The sequence below is a fragment of the Schistocerca nitens genome, chromosome 8, assembly GCF_023898315.1.
Source record: "Schistocerca nitens isolate TAMUIC-IGC-003100 chromosome 8, iqSchNite1.1, whole genome shotgun sequence".
Lineage (NCBI taxonomy): Eukaryota > Metazoa > Arthropoda > Insecta > Orthoptera > Acrididae > Schistocerca > Schistocerca nitens.
Window position 1 is genome coordinate 596,901,082 of NC_064621.1, and position 20,216 is coordinate 596,921,297.

A 20,216-nucleotide genomic window follows, 5' to 3' on the forward strand; every position below is an offset into this window, starting at 1 on the left:
TCTGGGACAGAAAAGAAAATTATTAAATCAGCGTCAGATGCAGCTGTAAATACCAACCTAAGTTGAGTGTCTTCTTACGAACTTCAAGATCTGGACTTGAGAGAACACGTAGTATGTCCATCACAAGATCCTGAAGCACTCTTTCATGTGTTGGGTGCTCCTTCAGAGCTATGAGACGATCCAATACAATTAGCTTCACATTATTGTCACTTTCTTTCACTATCAATTCAATGTAGCAAGATGCAGCAGCCTGTAAACATCAAGTTTTAAGAAATCATTATTTTTAAATGCAGTATATAAATTCCGAGTATCATAATGTCCAATTTATTCCTTCCAGTATGCAAAGTAGCCATATGAAAAGTAGTCATAAACAAAATACCATGCACTGTACTCTTGAAACAGGTGAATAGATAACTCCTGATCAGTGTATTGCACTAGCAATTGTGCAGAAAGGACAAGTAGGTACTTGTTTTTGTTGTACTTTAAATGGGTATTGGATGATTCATTTATGACAACAATTGCTACCTGGTAGAGCTTACAGGCAGTGTGCCATCACAAACAGTCGGGAACAAAGTACTGGAGATCTCGAGCTGCCGTGTGCCATTTACTTCTGACACCATACAATGGCCAAGAGAGGCCTACACGGTATTGAGTGCAGTCAGAACAATGCCAGTGTGTCCATTGATGGTCAGGTGAATGACACAAAGCTGCAACTCTAGAGACCAGTACCTCTCCGAATACTGGAAGCATAGCATCGAAAACTATTGGCTATGACAATGTGACTGATTTGCTAATTACTGAAGGAAGGCTGAACTGACCTGTTGGATGTGACAATATGATTGATCTTGTAATTACTGAAGGAAGGCCGAGTGCTTGTCACTAAGTGCCAAGAATGTTTACCCATACTGTCATACTCTTCATGACCAGAGTACCAAATGACATGTTTCAGAACGATGATGCCAAGAACCCACTGTGCAGTTCAGGCAACAAATATTTTGAGGTATGTACAGATCGTTAACTGGCCTGTCCAGTGCCCTGATTTGTCACCCAGAGAGCATGTCTGGGAAATGATGGGAATATGATTACTTACATACCAGCAATCTTAATGAACTGACACAGTATGTGTTCCAAAAAGAGCAATAAATACCTCGAAGTAACATTCAGAGGATGCTTGCTTCCATGTCACAATAAATATAAGACAGTATGTGTGTGTGTGATGAGGACGAATCATACTGATGATGATGGACACTAGTTCAAATTGAAATGAAAGTTACATAATTTAACACTCATAATCTCCACAAAGTTTGATGAAGCTCCATGTTGTAATACATTCTAATTATGTCAGTGAATAAAAAAACTAAATACGTTCGAAATGTGGTAAAAATTGCTCTTACAAACATTGTATCAGTTACAGTTTGTGTGCAGTCTACTATTGTGTCATGTCACTGCGATGTGCTGCATGCTTAGATTGTCATTTCTGTGAACTAGAACTACAGAATAAAAATAAAAATAAAAAAAAGTGAGGATGACATGGACATCTACACACTGTTCCTTGTTACAGATGTTACTCTTGACAGTCTAAGGTAGATAAAATTATGTCACGTGTGTTCTTGCCAAACTTTATACATACAGAGTGCACTTTCCTTGCTGCAGAGGTTATGACATTTATACACAAAATTTCACTGTGTTCAAACACATGCTACTTGAGTGCTATAGGGGTAAGACTACAAATAGTCTTTGGAGTATGTGATTAAGGTATTGTACCCCAAATACAATACATTGAAATGATGGAATATATTCTCGCACAATGTTCAGTTCCATACTTCAGGAATAAAATGTTGGTGTTATACTGCCTAGTTTTCACACCTATGATGTGTACGTTAACATGTAATTTTACAAGGCTGTGAAGTTCTCATTTACTTCACTGATTAAAACAGTTTACCAGACAGTGAAATAAATGCAGGACCTTTGCTTTTCTGCAGAAAATGCCCTACCTAAATACCTTGCTACGCTAACATTCCATGGAGAATGAATGGCTTAGCCACAGCCTTGAGATTATTTCCACTACGAACTTAACATTGTCTAGATATGTGTACAATACAATGAACTATTTAGATCAAAAATAAAATGTATAGTCTGCTGCTAAAACAAGTATTATTTCAATCATTTTCTTGATGGGGGATATCACAGCTGTATATTTGTTAAAGAACACTTTGAATTTTTTTCCACCTCAGCTGTTTTTGACAAATATTCACTTTATTATATCTTGCAAGACTGGCCAATTTTGACCTTACAGATCAAAGATACAACAAGTATAAGTTTGGCTTACTTACATAAAAAACAGTAGTTTACAACAGACAGCCTAAAATTGTACTTACAGGTGTCAATGTGTTGTACAATTACCCTGACACAACGTATTGTATGTTATTATAAACATATTAAGATCAGAATTGTAAAATACTGAATCCAGAATGAGCAGTGTGCCAAGGCATCAATTGCGTCAGCAGAGTGTGGCGAAATCCAGAAAAAGGAGGGAATCTTAATTACATTTTGGATGTAAAATAATTACAAATATAGCTCCACCAGACGGTACATCATTATTTGATTCACTTACATCTTATATTTGACATCTTTATAAATCTATGTTGGTCTTACTATCTCAACCTTCCCATTTTTTAAGGATGCTGACATTTAACATAGTTTTCAGATGTCCATTATGCTCTATGTGCTTTTTATGCTATAAACAGTCCTACATTAATAAGTTAAATAACATATCTTCTAATTTTTAATATTTAATATCATCACTTGTTTTTACCCTTGGTCTTGCCACTATAAGATGACCGAGTGCAACCCCTCCCCCCTTTTTTGTTCGTCACTGGTAGTATATTTTATGTTACACTACCTCACACCATGATTCAATATTAATTTCGCATAGTTTTGTTGTGTATTATATCATTATGTGAGAGTTACACTTGGCCACTTTTGCTTGCTACAGCAAACATATTTTGTTTATTTTTTTAAGATTTTACAATTTTTTAATTTATTGACAATCTTATGTTTTAGCTTGCTTTAGTTTTTAATCAACCTATCACTGCACCCATTTTAGCCACAAGCAGTAAGACTTTCTCAGACCATGACACGAGAATAAAACATTTTGTTATATATAATAATTTTACCGCCATGTGAGTTTTACACCCTGTCACCCATTTTTGTGTACCAAACTATCTCTGTTCACATTTTAAATATTGAGAATGTTATATTTTAGACTGTTTTTGGATATTTAAACTTAGGCCCATGATGCTAAATAATAAACTGATTAAAAAAATAAACAAATAAATAAAGTATGTCTGTGTTTCATTAGGCAAGCAAGCCATGTACTACAATAACTATTCAGACTGAGTGTAAGCTATCATCAGTCATGAATGTTGCTTTCTAGCTAATCACCACTTGTCACTTATCAGTAGTTATGTAGTCACAAGTTTATTTATAATGATGCACCATAATGCAGAGTTACATTTCAGGGTGTATACGCGGACAAAGAAAAAAAATTCCCGGATTTCTCCCGGATTTCCTGGTTAAAGATACATTTTCTCCTGGGTGAAAACATACTTTTTCCCTGTTAACTGACAGTACATTTTCTCTCGAAACTGTATAACTTGTCCATCCTTAGAATGGTTATGGTTTTATACACGGGTGTAGAATTACTGGCACTTTAGAAAACGAAACACAGGGGGAAAAAATGTTTTGGAAAGATCTTTGATGTGCAGTAACATGTACGCTGCATATTTTCGTATTACAGAAGTATAAATTCGAATTCCACCAAACAGCGCATGTTACTTTCCAAAGCATTGAAATTGAGATTGCGATGCGCTTTTGTAAGCCAGTCATAGCTCATGTCACGTGATTTTCACCAGCCGATGATACCAGGTATTCAGAGCTTATGACACGTGATGAAGCCAGCCAATAGCAACATCACTGTTAAGTAGCGCGAACACACAAACAGAAAAAGTTAATGGTTTAAATAAATATACACAGTGTTGCTACAAGAAAAGTAAAGCTTTCACTTATAATATTGGTCTATAAGATTAATACGCTGGAAGAGAAGCTAAGCTTTCACATATAATGTTAGTCTTTTATGCAAGTATTACAATTTAAGATATATCATACAAATGTGTCATTAAAATTTTTAATAACGACATAAATGTCTGTTGTTCTGGGCTCAAAATTCATCTAAATGGCTTGCCATCAAAGAGTTTATTTTTAAATGAGAGTCAAACGCTCTTTGATTTAAGAAATTCAACGTACATTCTCGTACGTAGTTCAACTTGCGTAAAAGGAAATTTTCTTTGATAGTAACGCTTTTCAAACCACCTTTCGGAATATTTTCCCACGATCTGTTAGAAATAGGTTCGTTTCTGCAGTTGCCAGAGAGCGCCAGATGACGGGCGTCACCGTGCTTGCGCAGCTACGATGTCGAAGGGCGCCATATGTTCGTACGTGTAAAACATTAAAAGATCTTACATTAGGTCATAAAAGAAACAAGACATTCGAACCTGCGGCTGCTTACACAGCCAACTGCCATATTTCTGTAGCCAGAAGCGGGAGAAGGTACTACTCAACTGCGCATGCGCATGATTCTGCTTGTAAGTGCTAAAACGAATCTTATGTAAAAAGTTGTGACGTCACGCTCATCAGAGGCAATTTGTTGTTACGAATCATTGCATATTCTTCCTAAAGCCTTTGACATGTTTTGTTGTTGGCAGACGCTTGTATGAGCACTTTGTTTTGTTGCTGTATATGGCGCATATACTTTGCAGTTTAAGTTTTATTTTCATTTTTTCATTCATTCATGTTTTATTGCTAAAGTATTATTCTGCAGTAGCGGGACACAGTAATATTCTTTGTTAGAGTATTGGTTCTTACCAGTCAAAATTACGAAAATTTAACTGAAAACAATGAAAAATTCCCAGAATTCTAAAATATTGCTGGGTTTTTCCTGGTTTTTTACTGGATGAAAAAATTCCCAGGTTTTTCCCGGATTGTATACACCCTGCATTTCTAATTATTTTATGTTCAAAATGTGATACACACTTCCTTTTGCCCTTTTCCTGGGTTTCACTGCACTAAGCAATGCCTTGGCACACTGTTCTGGATTTGGTTTCTTACAATTTTAATCTTTAAATACATGCTTATAATAGCACACAGTACATTATGTGTCTGTCACAGGTAACAATCTACGGACATATAGATTCAAATTGCTTTAACTTTGCCGTAACTGTTTCCTCTCCAGACTAAATCAGAACTCATCTGTGAAGAAAACATTGGCCTACTGTTCGACTGCCCGGATGGTATGCTGATGACTCCACTGTAGACATTCGCTCCTGTGACGAAGCATCAGCAGGTCTCAGACAACAAAGGCTACTCTGCCGAAGCCTTCTGTACATTGTTTCCCTCTATAGAACATGTTCAGTGTATGCTGCGAGGTCAGATCCCAGTTGCTGTGCAGTACTAAACAGTACCGTTGTGCCTTTACAGCCAATAACGGTTCTCTCTTCTGAAGTCACATGTGGTTGGCCCTGTCCTGGTCTTCAGGATATATTTTCGGTCTCTATATACTGTTGCCACATCCGAAAAACCACAGAATGATTCACACTCAGCCATAGGACCACATCAGTTTGTGACTGTCCTGCTTCCTTTCTTTCTCTGGCCCTCTACCACAGAGTCTGGTAGGCATCTTTTGTGTGTCATACTGCAGTATCTGTGACTGTGAACACAGTGATTGTGGATAAGGGGCTACCCGGCAAACACTACCTCGTTTCATAGGTGCCCTGACATCATTGTTGGCATGGTTGTCCATTGACTGGAATGTCATCTTCTGTTCAGAACACGATCGTATGGACATCTTGTTCACAGTTTGTATTATTATATCATGAATTGGAAATCAGTGTAAAATAAAATAAAATCACTAAGTATATGGGCCATTTGTTAACAAGAGAAATAAGTCACTGATGAAGCAGGTGCCAGAAAAGCATTTGGAAAAATATCTATTTGAGCTCACATGGCAGTGGAATGACTGTACTACTCTTATTGGGATAGTTGAGAGGTGTTGAACAATAGATCATTTGATGAAAATAATACTGTACCTCAGAACTTAAGCACTCTGTCACAAAATCATGTCTTCTGATGAGAGACAACATGACGAATACAGAGGTTTTGATCACAGATGAAGGAGCAAGCAACAAAAAAGTTTTGCAAATTTATATCCTTTATTTCTGGTAAGGAAGGTCACTAACATTGGCAGTGTCTGCACACAAATGAATAAAAGTGCTAAAATATTAAGCTGTAGTGTAAAACACAGGCAGAAACAAGTAAGTCACAAAGGCAATGTATTTACTTATTCTTGCAGTTACCTTGATTGCAGTTGGTGCACTAGACAGTGTTACTAGTGTACCAGCTGCTTCATATCGAACAGCAGGGCTCGATGAATTCAGCAAGTTATATATGCACCGAATAAATCTGGAGCGCTCTGAGGGATTGGCATGACAGACCTAAGGAACAGAGAACAGGGAAGTGAGCACTAAGTACGTACTGCATATTCAGTAAAAATATATTGCAAAACATAGCACATTTCTTGTGAAAACCAATCCAGTCATGTTGCCAAATGTTATGCAAAACAATGAAACCATTTTAGGTGCACTCTTGATACTGAATTCATGCATTTTAATTCATTCACAACTAAAGACAACTTAGTATATCTCTCTCGCTCTAGCTACTTATCGATGGCCTTTACTTTAAATAAGAAAATGTACATTACAGAAACTCCCAAGTGATTCAGAAAATTTTTAAACTGCTGTTACCTTGTATGAAATCCAACTTCTGACACGTGGAGTCCATTCAACTCTATGCTCTTTTATTACTGAACTGGTCTTCTAGAAATCGTGCATTTTCTTTTCCGTTCTCTCAAACCAAATTAGTAAATTTATCTGCTTAAATGTGAAATTTCTGTCTTGTTGTAAATCCATATTACTTTTAATGGAGTAACTTCAAGCTCTTTTCTTTTCTTTTTTTTTAATTCACATCTAATCTACACATATACTCTCCACTAAAAACAAATAGTTATGTGACAGCTGTTGTTCAGTTCTTGTGAGTGTCTTCTGATGTCAGTGTGCTCTGAGTTCACATACTTGTGACATACTGGCCCAAGCATCTCCTAAAGTAATGTAAAGTTGAGGGTGCAAATATATCTACACCAGATTAAAACTGTGTGCCAGACCGAGACTCGAACTCGGGACCTCTGCCTTTCGCAGGCAAGTGCTCTACCATCTGAGCTACCCAAGCATGACTCATGCCCCGTCCTCACAGCTTCACTTCTGCCAGTACCTCGTCCCCTAACTTCCAAACTTTACAGAAGCTTTACTGTGAACCTCGCAGAACTAGCACTCCTGAAAGAAAGGATATTGCGGAGACATGGCTTAGCCACAGCCTGGGGGAAATTTCCAGAATGAGATTTTCACTCTGCAGTGGAGTGTGCGCTGATACGAAACTTCCTGTCTCCGCAATATCCTTGCCAGATGGCTGTAGTGTTTTCACTATAGAGTTGGTGGCCACCCTTCATCCTCTTGGGCATACTCGTTCCTGCACCGGTGGGTCCTTTCTCATCTGCAGCAACATCTTGAGCAATTTGATAGCTCTCAACCAATATTACCCTTGCCATCCCTTGAGCATTGCTGTCCAGGATTCCCTGTATGCCCTTGAACAATGGGGATGCTCAGTGTTCCTTCATCTGGATCCCGGCCCACATTGGGATCCTGGGAAATGAACCTCCCGATAGGGTGACCAAACTGGTTACCAGTAAATCGCAGTTCAGTATGTACCATGTGAGTATAAGCAAAGCCCACATGACAGGCAACCATCGAGCCATCAGTATAGACTACTTCCAAACTCCAGGATGCACCAAGGATGGACCAAATCCAGTGATGGAGGGCCTAGGGAGAAATCGATTGTTTTGGACCTGATAGGTCAAGCTGAAGCTGTGACCGGAGGATACCATGGAGGTGGAGGTGAGTGGGTAGGTGGAAGAGGAAACAGCTGGAATTCAGAGGGGGAGTGGGGGGGGGGGGGACCGGATGTGGATTGCAATCGTAGTCCCCAATCTGGGCCGCCTTTATGGGATATGGATTTCCATGTTTGGAAAGAGGAGACACTAGCTCGGATGCCTGGGGGAGCTGCAAATGTGGGTGGCATAATTAAAAATCTGTTGTTGTCGTCTGACCCGAAATGGAGGGACCCCAGCCTCCATTAGTAAGCTGTTCACAGTACTATTTAAAAGGCTCCTGTTGCATGCTGAGCCCCGTAGTGGTGTATCAGATCCAGTATCCACATTGCTGAGGGTGATGCTGAACCATATGCCAGACTCCAATAACCAAGACAGGATTGTATAAGGGCTCTGTACAGCTGCAGAAGAGTAGTGCGATCTGTGGCCCAGCTGGTGTTACTCAGGCACCGAAGTGTATTAAGGTGCAGCCAACCAAGAATTGAAGAACAGTCCTAAAAAGCAGTAAGTCTCCAGCACACTGAGGAGGTGGCCATCGAGGTCAAGTTCTGGCTGTGGGTGAACAGTACAATGTCGACAGAAGTGCACGACGAGAATCTTGGCAGCTGAAAACTGAAAGCCACGGGTGAGGGGCCACAACTGTGCCTCTTGTATGGCGCCTTGCAACTGACGTTCAGTGACACAGCAATAGTGGAGGCAAAAGCTGTCAGCATACAAGGAGGGTGATACAGAGGACCCCACAGTTGCTGTTAGACCATTGATGGCTACTAGATAGAGAGGGACACTCAGTACATAGCAATGCAGTGGATATTGGGGTACCTTGGGAAGTACCAACTTGAACATACAGTGTGACAGTCAGTTCTGGATAAAAATCGGGAGCAGACCCCAGCTACCCCACTCGTGTAAGGTAGCAGGGATGTGGTGTCATAAGCCTTTTGCAGGTCCAAGAAAACAGCTATAAGGTGCTGACACTGGGCAGAAAGCTGTTCAGATGGCAGACTCCAGATAAACCAGATTATCGGTAGTGGAACAGCCTTGGTGAAAACCACCTGGGATGGAGCCAGAAGACCCCGAGACTCAAGAAGCCAACACATCCACCAGCTCACCATGCATTTGAGCAACTTACAGATAACATTGGTGAAACTTATTGGGCAATAACTGTCCATCTCTAGAGGGTGCTTACCCAGTTTCTGCACTGGGACAATGACACATTCTCACCATTGCGATGGGAACTTGAACTCGCTCCAGATGTGGTTATAGATGGCAAGGATATGACACTGACAATCGACCAGTAGTGGTTGATCATTTGGTTGTGGATGCGGTCTGGCTCTGGAGCTCTATTAGGACAATGGGCTAAGCCACTGACCAATTTCCACTCACTGGATTGAGCATTATATGGCTATAGGTGGCATGTAGCAGAAGGTAAGTGCTTCCACTCCACCTGCTCTTTTAAAATGCGGAAGGCAGGTTGATAATTCTCAGACGCTGAGGCTTGAACATAATGCAGAACAAAATGTTCAACAGTGGCGTCTCGGTCAGTGTAGACAGTGCCATTCAAGGATACACCTGATACACCTGCAGGTGCCTGGTATCCATAGAGATGTCTGACCTTAGCTCAAACCTGCGAAGGAGAGGTACATGGTCTGACTGTTGAAAGATACTGTTCCCACCATTCTCACTTCCATTGTTTTATTGGGTGACAGACCTGGGCACAGAGATGCTTAAAGGCAATACGGTGCTCCATCAATGGGTGCTGCTTATGGTGTTGAGGATCCCGCCGATGATCTCTAATGGCCTCTGCTATTTCTTATGGCCATCAAGGTATTGTCTTCCGCCATGGCAGACCCGAGGAACAGGGAATCATTAGATCAGCTGCCGAATGAATGGCTGTAGTTGTACTCTGGACTGCCTTACTTATATCTCCACCGGGCTGGGAGATAAGTGTGACAGCAGAGCCAGAAGCACCCCATTCAGAACTGTCGAGAGCCCATCTGGGCAGATGTCCAAGTGGGTGACACTGAGAGAGGCATAGGAAGTGGTCACTAGCACACAGGTCATCATGGACTCTCCAGTAAATTATTAGAGAAGACAAGGGCTACAAATTGAAAGGTAAATGGCCAAGAAAGTTCCAAGTACCACACTGGATTGTGTGGGGGTAACAGGACTCAAGAGTCAAAGGTAAAGTTGCGCCAGTAAGTTTTCAAGGTCTTTCCTGCGGTCAGTGATCATGGTTCTACCCCACAAAGGGTTATGGGCATTGAAATCACCCAAGATTAGGAAAGGTGGTGAGAGCTGAGAAATCAATGCAAACAATATGTTCTGAACCACTTCACCATCGGGAGGGAGGAAAACATTGCAGATGGCCATATCCCGAAATGCCCTTACCCAAACAGCCAGTCTCCAAAGCTGTATTAAATGACACAAGTTTGCTATATAGTGTGTCCAAAAAGTATGTGCAAACTCTGCTTGACACCTTATCATAGGTAGAATGATTCTTATAATACCCCTGATATCCAGAGCGAACCGAGGTCCGAGCTGCTGGAAACCAAGTCTCCTGAAGTGCAATGCAGAAGGTATTTTAAAAGATGTCATAGCTCAGCCAGGTGGTGGAAAAAACCGCTACAATTCCACTGGAGAATAATGTTGTCAATGTACTGTGATGCCATGAAGGGACCAAGGAGGCAGGTTATGCCCTAGGGTCACCTGCTGCCACTGGTTGAGAGGTTATGGCATCAATATAAATAGATTCTGGGTTCTGTTGTGCGGTTCGAACTGGGGCTCAGGAGCCGCTGGAATCTCCACCTCAGCCACAAGAGTGGAACAGGTGGGATCTGCTGGCATGGAGCCACCGAAATGTCCTCCTCTTTCTTGGAGGACTTCTCCTTGTCTTAGCTCTCCTTAGAGCATTTCAATGAAGGAAAGGACTTCTCTGAATAAGTTGCAGGTAAAAATTATGACTGCAAAGCCCTCTGAAAAGCAGCCTGTGGCTCCTTCAGCCACTAGCTGGTTCCTGGTTGTAGACTGGCGGGAACCTTGGAAGGAATGGCTGGTTTCTGGTTGTTGACTGGCGGAAACCTTGGAAGGAAGTGTCCCGAGTGACTCCTTCCTGGCAAGAGAAGCCACAGGAAGGTATTTCTTCCACAGGTGGGAGGTGAGGACCAATGTCCCTGGTGGGTAGGAAGCCATTGATCACAAAGTAGGTGTGGGGGACGCAGCAAGAGGGGAGTTTCCAACTGTCAGGGGAAGGTAGGGGTGGGGGGCAGACATGGCTGAGTGGCCTTGAGCACCCTCTGTAGGAGGTGTAATGGGTGGGAGCAGCATCACCAAAGTGGGCAACGTCATCATAGCTGTACCATATGACACCATTTTCCATGCTGGGTGCAACCACTCGTACTACTTCTTGGCCTCTTGGTAAGGTAGTTTGTCCAGAGTCTTTTATTCTTGTATATTTTTCTCCTTCTGGAAAACAGTGCAATCTGGTGAGCAGGGAGAATGGTGCTTTCTGCAGTTGACGCAGATGGTGGGATTGGTACAAGGAGAGCTTGCATGCAGTGCTTTTCTACAGTCTCTAAAGAAGGAGCTAGTGCTGCAACCTGAAGACAGATGACCGAATTTCAAGCACTTGAAGCAAACATCGCATGTACATGATGGACAAAATGTACACCCTGTTGCTCCAAGTTGGCGCATAACTCATCATCAGATAGTAAGAGCAGATTTTGGTGGCACATGATGCCCTGAAGCCTATTTAGACTGTTATGAGAAGTGACTGTCACTGGTATGTCACCCACCTTGTTACAAGTGAGCAGGCCTGTGACTGGGCAGGGGTTGCTGTTTTGATCAGAACTGACCCACTCTTCATTTTGGATTTGGCTGCAACTTCCCCAAACTTGTCCTCTATGGTTTCTACAAAGAATAAAGGCTTTGTGACCAAGAAGGAATTCCCGTCAGCCCTTGAGCAAATTAAGTATGGGGGGGGGGGGGGGGGGGTATTTCTCTGCTTGCTGCTTAGCCCATTCCTCCCAAGGTCCAGCCAGGGAGGGGAACATTTTAGGGTCATCCCTCTACTTATGAGGCCCTGGAAAGTCTACGTTAAAATAGCACTTATAAATTATCTGTTTTCTCAAAGTATTCGAGCTAGGAAGTTGAAATTTTTACAGGTTATGTATTGAAGTATTGGTTACAACTTAATACAGGGACTTTTAAAAATTTGAATTCGGTTGCTAGAGATTAATTTTTTCTATTGTAGTGAAAATTCACTACTTTTTGTGCCTTTTTTTGTTTACAAATTCAACAATATAGAGGTTTTTGGAAAAAGACTTAAGTTAAGCAGACGGGACTGTGTATCGTTTTCTGAAAATTTGAAGCAAATTGGTTTGGTAGATCCTGAGAAAACATGAATTTGTATGAAAAAATGAAACTTTTGGGAATTCCAGGTCCACAGGATGGGTTATCTTAATCTTCTGCAAACTCCTCCTCCACCTTTCTCTTTGTCTTCCCCCTGTTTACTCCGGCTTGTATTTCCAGGCTATTTACAGCCCTGTCAGCAGCCCAAAGACATACCTTGTCTAAAACATCTTCATTCCCATATTTTGAAATACTTTGCATTTTACAACGTTGCCATTATTGAAAGTAGCAACCGAATCATACACACCAAAGTGAAGAGTTTCTATTCCAACAAACAGTCTTGGGGATTCTTGACCATGTAACACTATTTACACTTTCATTGGGGTTTTAAGTTTTTCTATGAATACACTTTTTCAACTGTTCAGGTGCTGCTAAGTCTCTGCAAACAGGTTTCATCACCTCCATTACCACATCAGGCATACTATGTTTATAAGTGTACATTTCAGCACCTAACAAACCCTTCTTGTACTTACACCAAGTGTTTTCTCCTTTGGGTACAAGTAATGATGCGGTCTTTCATCAGTTGAAAAGTATATATATATAAAAAAAAGAGCCCAAACAGCATTCTCCATTTCATTGATACTGTGTGTGTTTTGCATAACAGCCAGTCCACAATAGTTCTGTAGTTTGTCAATTACACTGTCAGTTAGCCTCCCCTTCCCATCCAACCCTCTACCATCACTGAGTTTTCATTTTCTGTATGAAGCTTTCCGTTGTCAAAGTCTTGATCCCATTCGTTTTCTGTCCAGTACACTCAAATTTCTGCACTATAACATCATCACCATAGGGTTTCAGTTCTTGAATACGTTTGAAACTTTTCGAATCACTGTCACCGAGGTAATTCACATATTGCACTTTATCACACGCAACAGAATGTTGAAATATATTAGCAACACCAGCCACTTCCATTCCTCCACTACTGCTATTATAGTTAGCTGTGCAATTATTTTCATGTGTACCTTTATGTTTTGTGGACACCTACAATATTTAGATATTACTGTTACTTCTAAAACTTTCCCTGTATACATACTGATGGCAGATGATACACCGTGAAGAGGTGTATGTGTATGTCCCCATCCATGCCAGGTACCATCAAAAGCTGCAGTCGAGTCTCTGATACAACTGTTTTCTATTACTGCCTCTTCTACAGCTTTCTTCATAGATTCTACACAGACATCATCTACTTTACACCTTATAGATCTATTAAGGTTCGTAAATTTAGTTGGGGGATTTGGAAGATTCATAATATCAGAGAAAACTGCACTTGCGGTAGCGCCCTTACCAACTGCACGCAAGGCATAAACAAATCTAATGTGTTCATAGGTTTTGCTGCCATTTTCTTCATTTGGAGTTACGGCCACAATATTCCAAAAGGTGTCATGTATGAACGCTTACCACACGTCAGTTCCATTTCACTGGCAAGTCCTATGCGATTTTTTATAGAGTGTTCCAGACCAGCATCACTACACTGCATACATCTTACAAAGTTTGCAACAATTCCATTGAAAATGGACATATCAAATATTTCGTTCATATCCAATTCGCCTATAAAACATGCATACTTTTCACTAACTGAACCAAGCTTTCTCTGCGAAGTACTTTCTTTCTGACTTTCACCGCAATGGACAAGTGTACCAGTGACATCGCCTTTATTGTTTATGGTAATAATGCCTACCTTTGGCATTCCAACACTTCTCCTTTTCTTAAAAGCCTTCAGAGGATTTCTAGTCACTTTACATTTATCCTTGACTATCCTTCAATAAAACAAGAGACTTCGATGAACAGAATTCACTACGAATATTTTCATTTCAAGAGTAAATAGACATGAAACACATGAGAATTGAGCAAGCAATATATATCGAACTATCACACAAGTTAATCACAACACTTATTTCATTTTAGAGCAATTTAGCAGCATCACAGTGGGTCACACCCATACCAAACATATTTCAAAAATAATTTAAAAATAACTTTAGTCTCCTGAACTGAATAAATTATATATCAGTTGAAAGGGGAAAATCTGTAGATTCTTAAAATGCAAATAAGTAAAAATTGAACATTTCATGATTATGAACCTTTTCGGAGCCATTTAAAAGAGGACTGTCCTTTCCTAGTGCTGGGGCCATATGGCCACCAGCGGAAGAACTTCATCTGCACTGTTTGTGGTTCATCCGCCATGGTGCCATCCACTCAGAACGCGTGCTCTCCCCATGGATGCCACCCAGCCTCAGCAATGGCTATCTGGCCAATAATCTATTGCTCGGAGTCCCCGTGCCCCATTCATGGTGGACATATACTCCTTGGCATACAAGGGGAGTTTTCCGCTCATGCCCCAACAGTGCGAACCCTGCATGGTTGGGGGGCAGGTGTCTGACACCCCCCTCCCCCTCAGTTGGATGGCAACTGTGCTGGGTTTTGCGTGCACTACCTTATTAAAGAGAAGGGAGCAAAAATGGAAAGGCACAAAGGTGGAGCATATACCGTATTGGGCCACTTAGCCTGCATGATCCATACTTCTGGTGATTTTTGAAAATTGTAGGCAGGTCAAATCCAGCAATGGGGCCATGCATGTATTTAATGAAAAGTTGAAGAAAATGCTGAAAGTTGAAACTCAAGTCCCAATCATAAAACAGACCCAAACAGGGTCTGCACCAAGAAAACCATTCAATGGAGACACAGAGGGGGAAAGGGATAGTGGAGGCATAAGCTTGCAGCATGGAAAGCAAGTAATGCTGCAAAGTCTGTAGCCCTGTGGTAGCCAAGCACATACTCACAAAAGAGTTGCGAGTCCTCTAGGTGGAGGTGGGGGGTTCAACAGATGTCATAGTGAGGTACAGTCACATAATTAGCCTTTCTTTAAAATAAAAATTTTCTTATTCTTATTTATTTGTTGGTATTTTAGGTAGAATATAACAATTTTATGTGGCAATTTAAAAGATCCAAAGAGGGTAGTTAAGCTGCTTAAACTGGTCACCACTTAGTAAATATTTTTTATATTAAATGTGGGACAATACATACAAAATCTTTGGATATTTTAAAAAGTTTTTAAAATTTTACACTTGATTATATGCTTATGATGCTTTCTCCCATACTAAAAAATCAGATTTATTCAATGACAGATGAACCGTAAGTTTGTGTAGTTCAAGTAGTGTTTCCCTTTGAGTGTTATACCATCACCATGGAATTTGCCACTAGCGATTTAGGGAGACAGTTGTTGTTGTTGTTGTTGTTGTTGTTGTTGTTGTGGTCTTCAGTCCTGAGACTGGTTCGATGCAGCTCTCCATGCTACTCTATCTTGTGCAAGCTTCTTCATCTCCCAGTACTTACTGTAACCTACATCCTTCTGAATCTGCTTAGTGTATTCATCTCTTGGTCTCCCTCTACGATTTTTACCCTCCACGCTGCCCTCCAATGCTAAATTGGTGATCCCTTGATGCCTCAGAATATGCCCTACCAACCGATCCCTTCTTCTAGTCAAGTTGTGCCACAAATTTCTCTTCAATTCTATTCAATACCTCCTCATTAGTTATGTGATCTACCCACCTAATCTTCAGCATTCTTCTGTAGCACCACATTTCGAAAGCTTCTATTCTCTTCTTGTCCAAACAATTTATCGTCCATGTTTCACTTCCATAAATGGCTACACTCCATACAAATACTTTCAGAAACGACTTCCTGACACTTAAATCTATACTCGATGTTAACAAATTTCTCTTCTTCAGAAATGCTTTCCTTTCCATTGTCAGTATAGATTTTATATCCACTCTACTTCAACCATCATCAGTTATTTTACTCCCCAAATAGCAAAACTCCTTTACTACTTTAAGTGTCTCATTTCCTAATCTAATTCCCTCAGCATCACCTGCCGTAATCCGACTACATTTCATTATCCTCATTTTGCTTTTGTTGATGTTCATCTTATACCCTCCTTTCAAGACACTGTCCATTTCGTTCAACTTCTCTTCCAAGTCCTTTGCTGTCTCTGACAGAATTACAATATCATCGGCGAACCTCAAAGTTTTTATTTCTTCTCCATGGATTTTAATACCTACTCAGAACTTTTCTTTTGTTTCCTTTACTGCTTGCTCAATATACAGATTGAATAACATCGGGGAGAGGCTACAACCCTGTCTCACTCCCTTCCCAACCACTGCTTCCCTTTCATGCCCCTCGACTCTCATAACTGCCATCTGATTTCTGTACAAATTGTAAATAGCCTTTCGCTCCCTGTATTTTACCCCTGCCACCTTCAGAATTTGAAAGAGAGTATTCCAGTTAACATTGTCAAAAGCTTTCTCTAAGCCTACAAATGCTAGAAACGTAGGTTTGCCTTTCCTTAATCTTCCTTCTAAGATAAGTCGTAAGGTTAGTATTGCCTCACGTGTTCCAACATTTCTACGGAATCCAAACTGATCTTCCCCGAGGTCGGCTTCTACCAGTTTTTCCATTCGTCTGTAAAGAATTCGCGTCAGTATTTTGCAGCTGTGACTTATTAAACTGACAGTTCGGTAATTTTCACATCTGTCAACACCTGGTTTCTTTGGGATTGGAATTATTATATTCTTCTTGAAGTCTGAGGGTATTTCGCCTGTCTCATACATCTTGCTCACCAGATGGTAGAGTTTTGTCAGGACTGGCTCTCCCAAGGCCGTCAGTAGTTCTACTGAAATGTTTCGACTCAGGTCTTTCAGTGCTCTGTCAAACTCTTCCCGCAGTATCTTATCTCCCATTTCATCTTCATCTACATCCTCTTCCATTTCCATAATATTGTCCTCAAGTACATCACCCTTGTATAGACCCTCTATATACTCCTTCCACCTTTCTGCCTTCCCTTCTCTGCTTATAACTGGGTTTCCATCTGAGCTCTTGATATTCATACAAGTGGTTCTCTTCTCTCCAAAGGTATCTTTAATCTTCCTGTAGGCAGTATCTATCTTACCCCTAGTGAGATAAGCCTCTACATCCTTACATTTGTCCTCTAGCCATCCCTGCTTAGCCATTTTGCACTTCCTGTCAATCTCATTTTTGAAACGTTTGTATTCATTTTTGCCTGCTTCATTTACTGCATTTTTATATTTTCTCCTTTCATCAATTAAATTCAATATTTTTTCTGTTACCCAAGGATTTCTATTAGCCCTCGTCTTTTTACCTAGTTGATCGTCTGCTGCCTTCACTACTTCATCCCTCAGAGCTACCCATTCTTCTTCTACTGTATTTCTTTCCCCCATTCCTGTCAATTGTTGCCTTACGCTCTCCCTGAAACTCTCTACAACTTCTGGTTTAGTTAGTTTATCCAGGTTCCATCTCCTTAAATTAGCACCTTTTTGACAGGGAAAATGAAATCTTGATGGTTGGGCAGGGATTTGAACAAAGTGCCATCCTCCTGAATGCAAGTGCAGTTGTTCTACCATTGTGTCACCTTGCTCAATGTGCGATACCACAAAAGAAAATTCTCAGCAGACAAGTCATGGTTCACAGACCCACACACATGTTCACTGTCACTGCACCAACCATTCCAAACACTCCCTCAAAAGAATCCTCCAGTCAATGATAGTACAATATTTGAGGAGTAAAGGAGACCACTCACCATATAGCAGAAGGGAGTTGTCAACAGGGGTGTGTGTGTGTGTGTGTGTGTGTGTGTGTGTGTGTGTGTGTGTGTGTGTGTGTGTGTGTGTGTCCGCACGCGCGTGTGGGGGGGGCGTGCGCGCTCAATCATTCTGTTTTGTGTATGCCCATCAATGACTCAATGCTCCTATTATTTGGTGTGGTCTCCTACTCTAAATTATTTACATTTGCCACAATTTTCCTTGCTATATTTACACTACAACACTTGCATTTCCACCAAGAGAGTCACATGGTCACTATTTTACAGGTGTATTTAATCCAGCCGTCAACAAACTGGACAAGGAAAACAATGGGAAGCTTTTATCCCCTAATAGCTGTTTTGCATATTCCATTTAAATTGTGCTGCAAGTTCCAATCTTCTTCAAATCGTCTTCAGGGTCACCATGCTCCTCACACATTTTAGCTGAATTAGAATCTCCCAAGCTGATTATTTACGTGTGTTGGTTTGTTGTAGATAGCAGTGGCCCTATCAATCTTCTCTAAGCCTCTTCATATGATGTTTGTCTCTGATGGTAAGTCTCCACAGAACTGCATATGAAGTTCAAAATGGAAAGGTCAACAGTCTCAGATACAGTCCAATCATATATTCCAAAACTGCAGATCTTATTAACTGACAGCTATCTGGTAACTTTTATTTATAGACTTCCAGATTTTCATATACAGAAGGAGACGGATTCATCCAAATGTTGTTTCCTCAATCAAGACAGACGGACAAAGGAGGTTGTATTCCAGGAAAGTTGTCATATTTAGTGCAAAATGTTGTTTAAAACTCTTTATGCCTTCAATATCAAATCTACAGTTCTGCAAGTCAATCCTACTACCCTTCAACTGGCAGTGACTAGGGCTATCTTTCAATTACTCTGAATCCAAGTGCAACACTACTAGAGTGCTCTGCAATGATTAGCCGCTGGGAGTATAGCCCACTTTGCTACATGTCTACAATTAGTTTATCAAGAGACCCATCTGATAACAGTTCACTGCTTTTATCCGTACTTCTATTTTCACAGCCATACAATGGTCAAAGAGAAGACTCAGTTTCAAAAAATAACAAGAATTTCTTTGTTATAATTCTTCAGGCTTTCCTGGCGATCTAATGACATCTTGGGTTGTCGGGTATTCTGCCAGATATCTGTCTACCGACAGAAATAGAGCATCTCAAAACAGTGTTCTGCAAAAATGGATATACACCAAAACAAATTGAGATGGCACTCCAACCAGCCACTACACCACAAGTTCCAGAAGCAGAGCAAGATGAAGCAAAGAAGGTGGCATATTTGCCCTACGCTGGTTCTATTTCTGTCAGAATTAGTAGGATCCTCCGTAAACACAATATCAAGTGTGTTTTCTGTCCATCCAGCAAGATCAGGGGACTGGCAGAAAATGTTAAGGACAACCTGAGTTTACGGAAACCAGGGATTTGTAATATACCTTGCCAATGTGGCATGTTCTATATTGGCCAAACAACAAGGACAGTAGATATCAGGTGCAAGGACCATCAAAGGCACACCCAATTACGACAGGCAACAAAATCAGCCATTGCTGAACACTGTCTAGAGCTAGATCATGCAATGAATTATGAAGAAATCAAGTTTCTACCACAGACACCCAGATTTTGGGATAGTGTTATAAGGGAGTCAATAGAGATAAAAGTGACCGATAATCTCATTAAGCGTGACACGGGGTACCAGCTAAGCAGAGCCTAGTATCCTGCCCTGGAATTGCTGAAGAAACAATGGGGACAGCTGCAGCACTCCACAAATAGAAGAACTGAAGGCGTGGACATGGAGAACAATCCCCATACAGAGTTCCAGGCCCACCAGACCGAAGATGGAACGCCCAGGGTTGCGTCTGATGGGTGCGGGCCGCAGAGGGAACATCTAGAACCACAGCAGACCGAAAGTGGAATGGCAACGCTCCAGCAGATCACAGGGAGAGGACCACAGGAGGAATGCCTGGTTCCACAGATGGGATTCCAAACACACCAGACCGAAGATGGAACACCCAGGAGTGTGTCTGGCGGGCGCGGACCGCAAAGAGAACACCCAGGACTGCAGTGGACGGAAAAGGGAATAGTAATGCTCCAGAAGATCGCAGCGAGTGGGTGCAGACTGCACAGGGAGTGTCTGGTGAA

General features: G+C 41.1%; 1 protein-coding gene across 1 annotated transcript in view; it reads right to left on the minus strand.

Moving 5' to 3' along the window:
• LOC126198728 (coatomer subunit beta) overlaps positions 1–20,216 on the minus strand; it is a 119,596-nt gene that overhangs the window by 60,050 nt on the left and 39,330 nt on the right. Inside the window, exons 6-7 of the mRNA XM_049935249.1 lie at positions 6,411–6,548; positions 58–250 (exon numbers count right to left, since the gene is read on the minus strand). Coding sequence (XP_049791206.1) covers positions 58–250; positions 6,411–6,548 — 331 coding nt within the window. The remainder of the gene's footprint in view (positions 1–57; positions 251–6,410; positions 6,549–20,216) is intronic.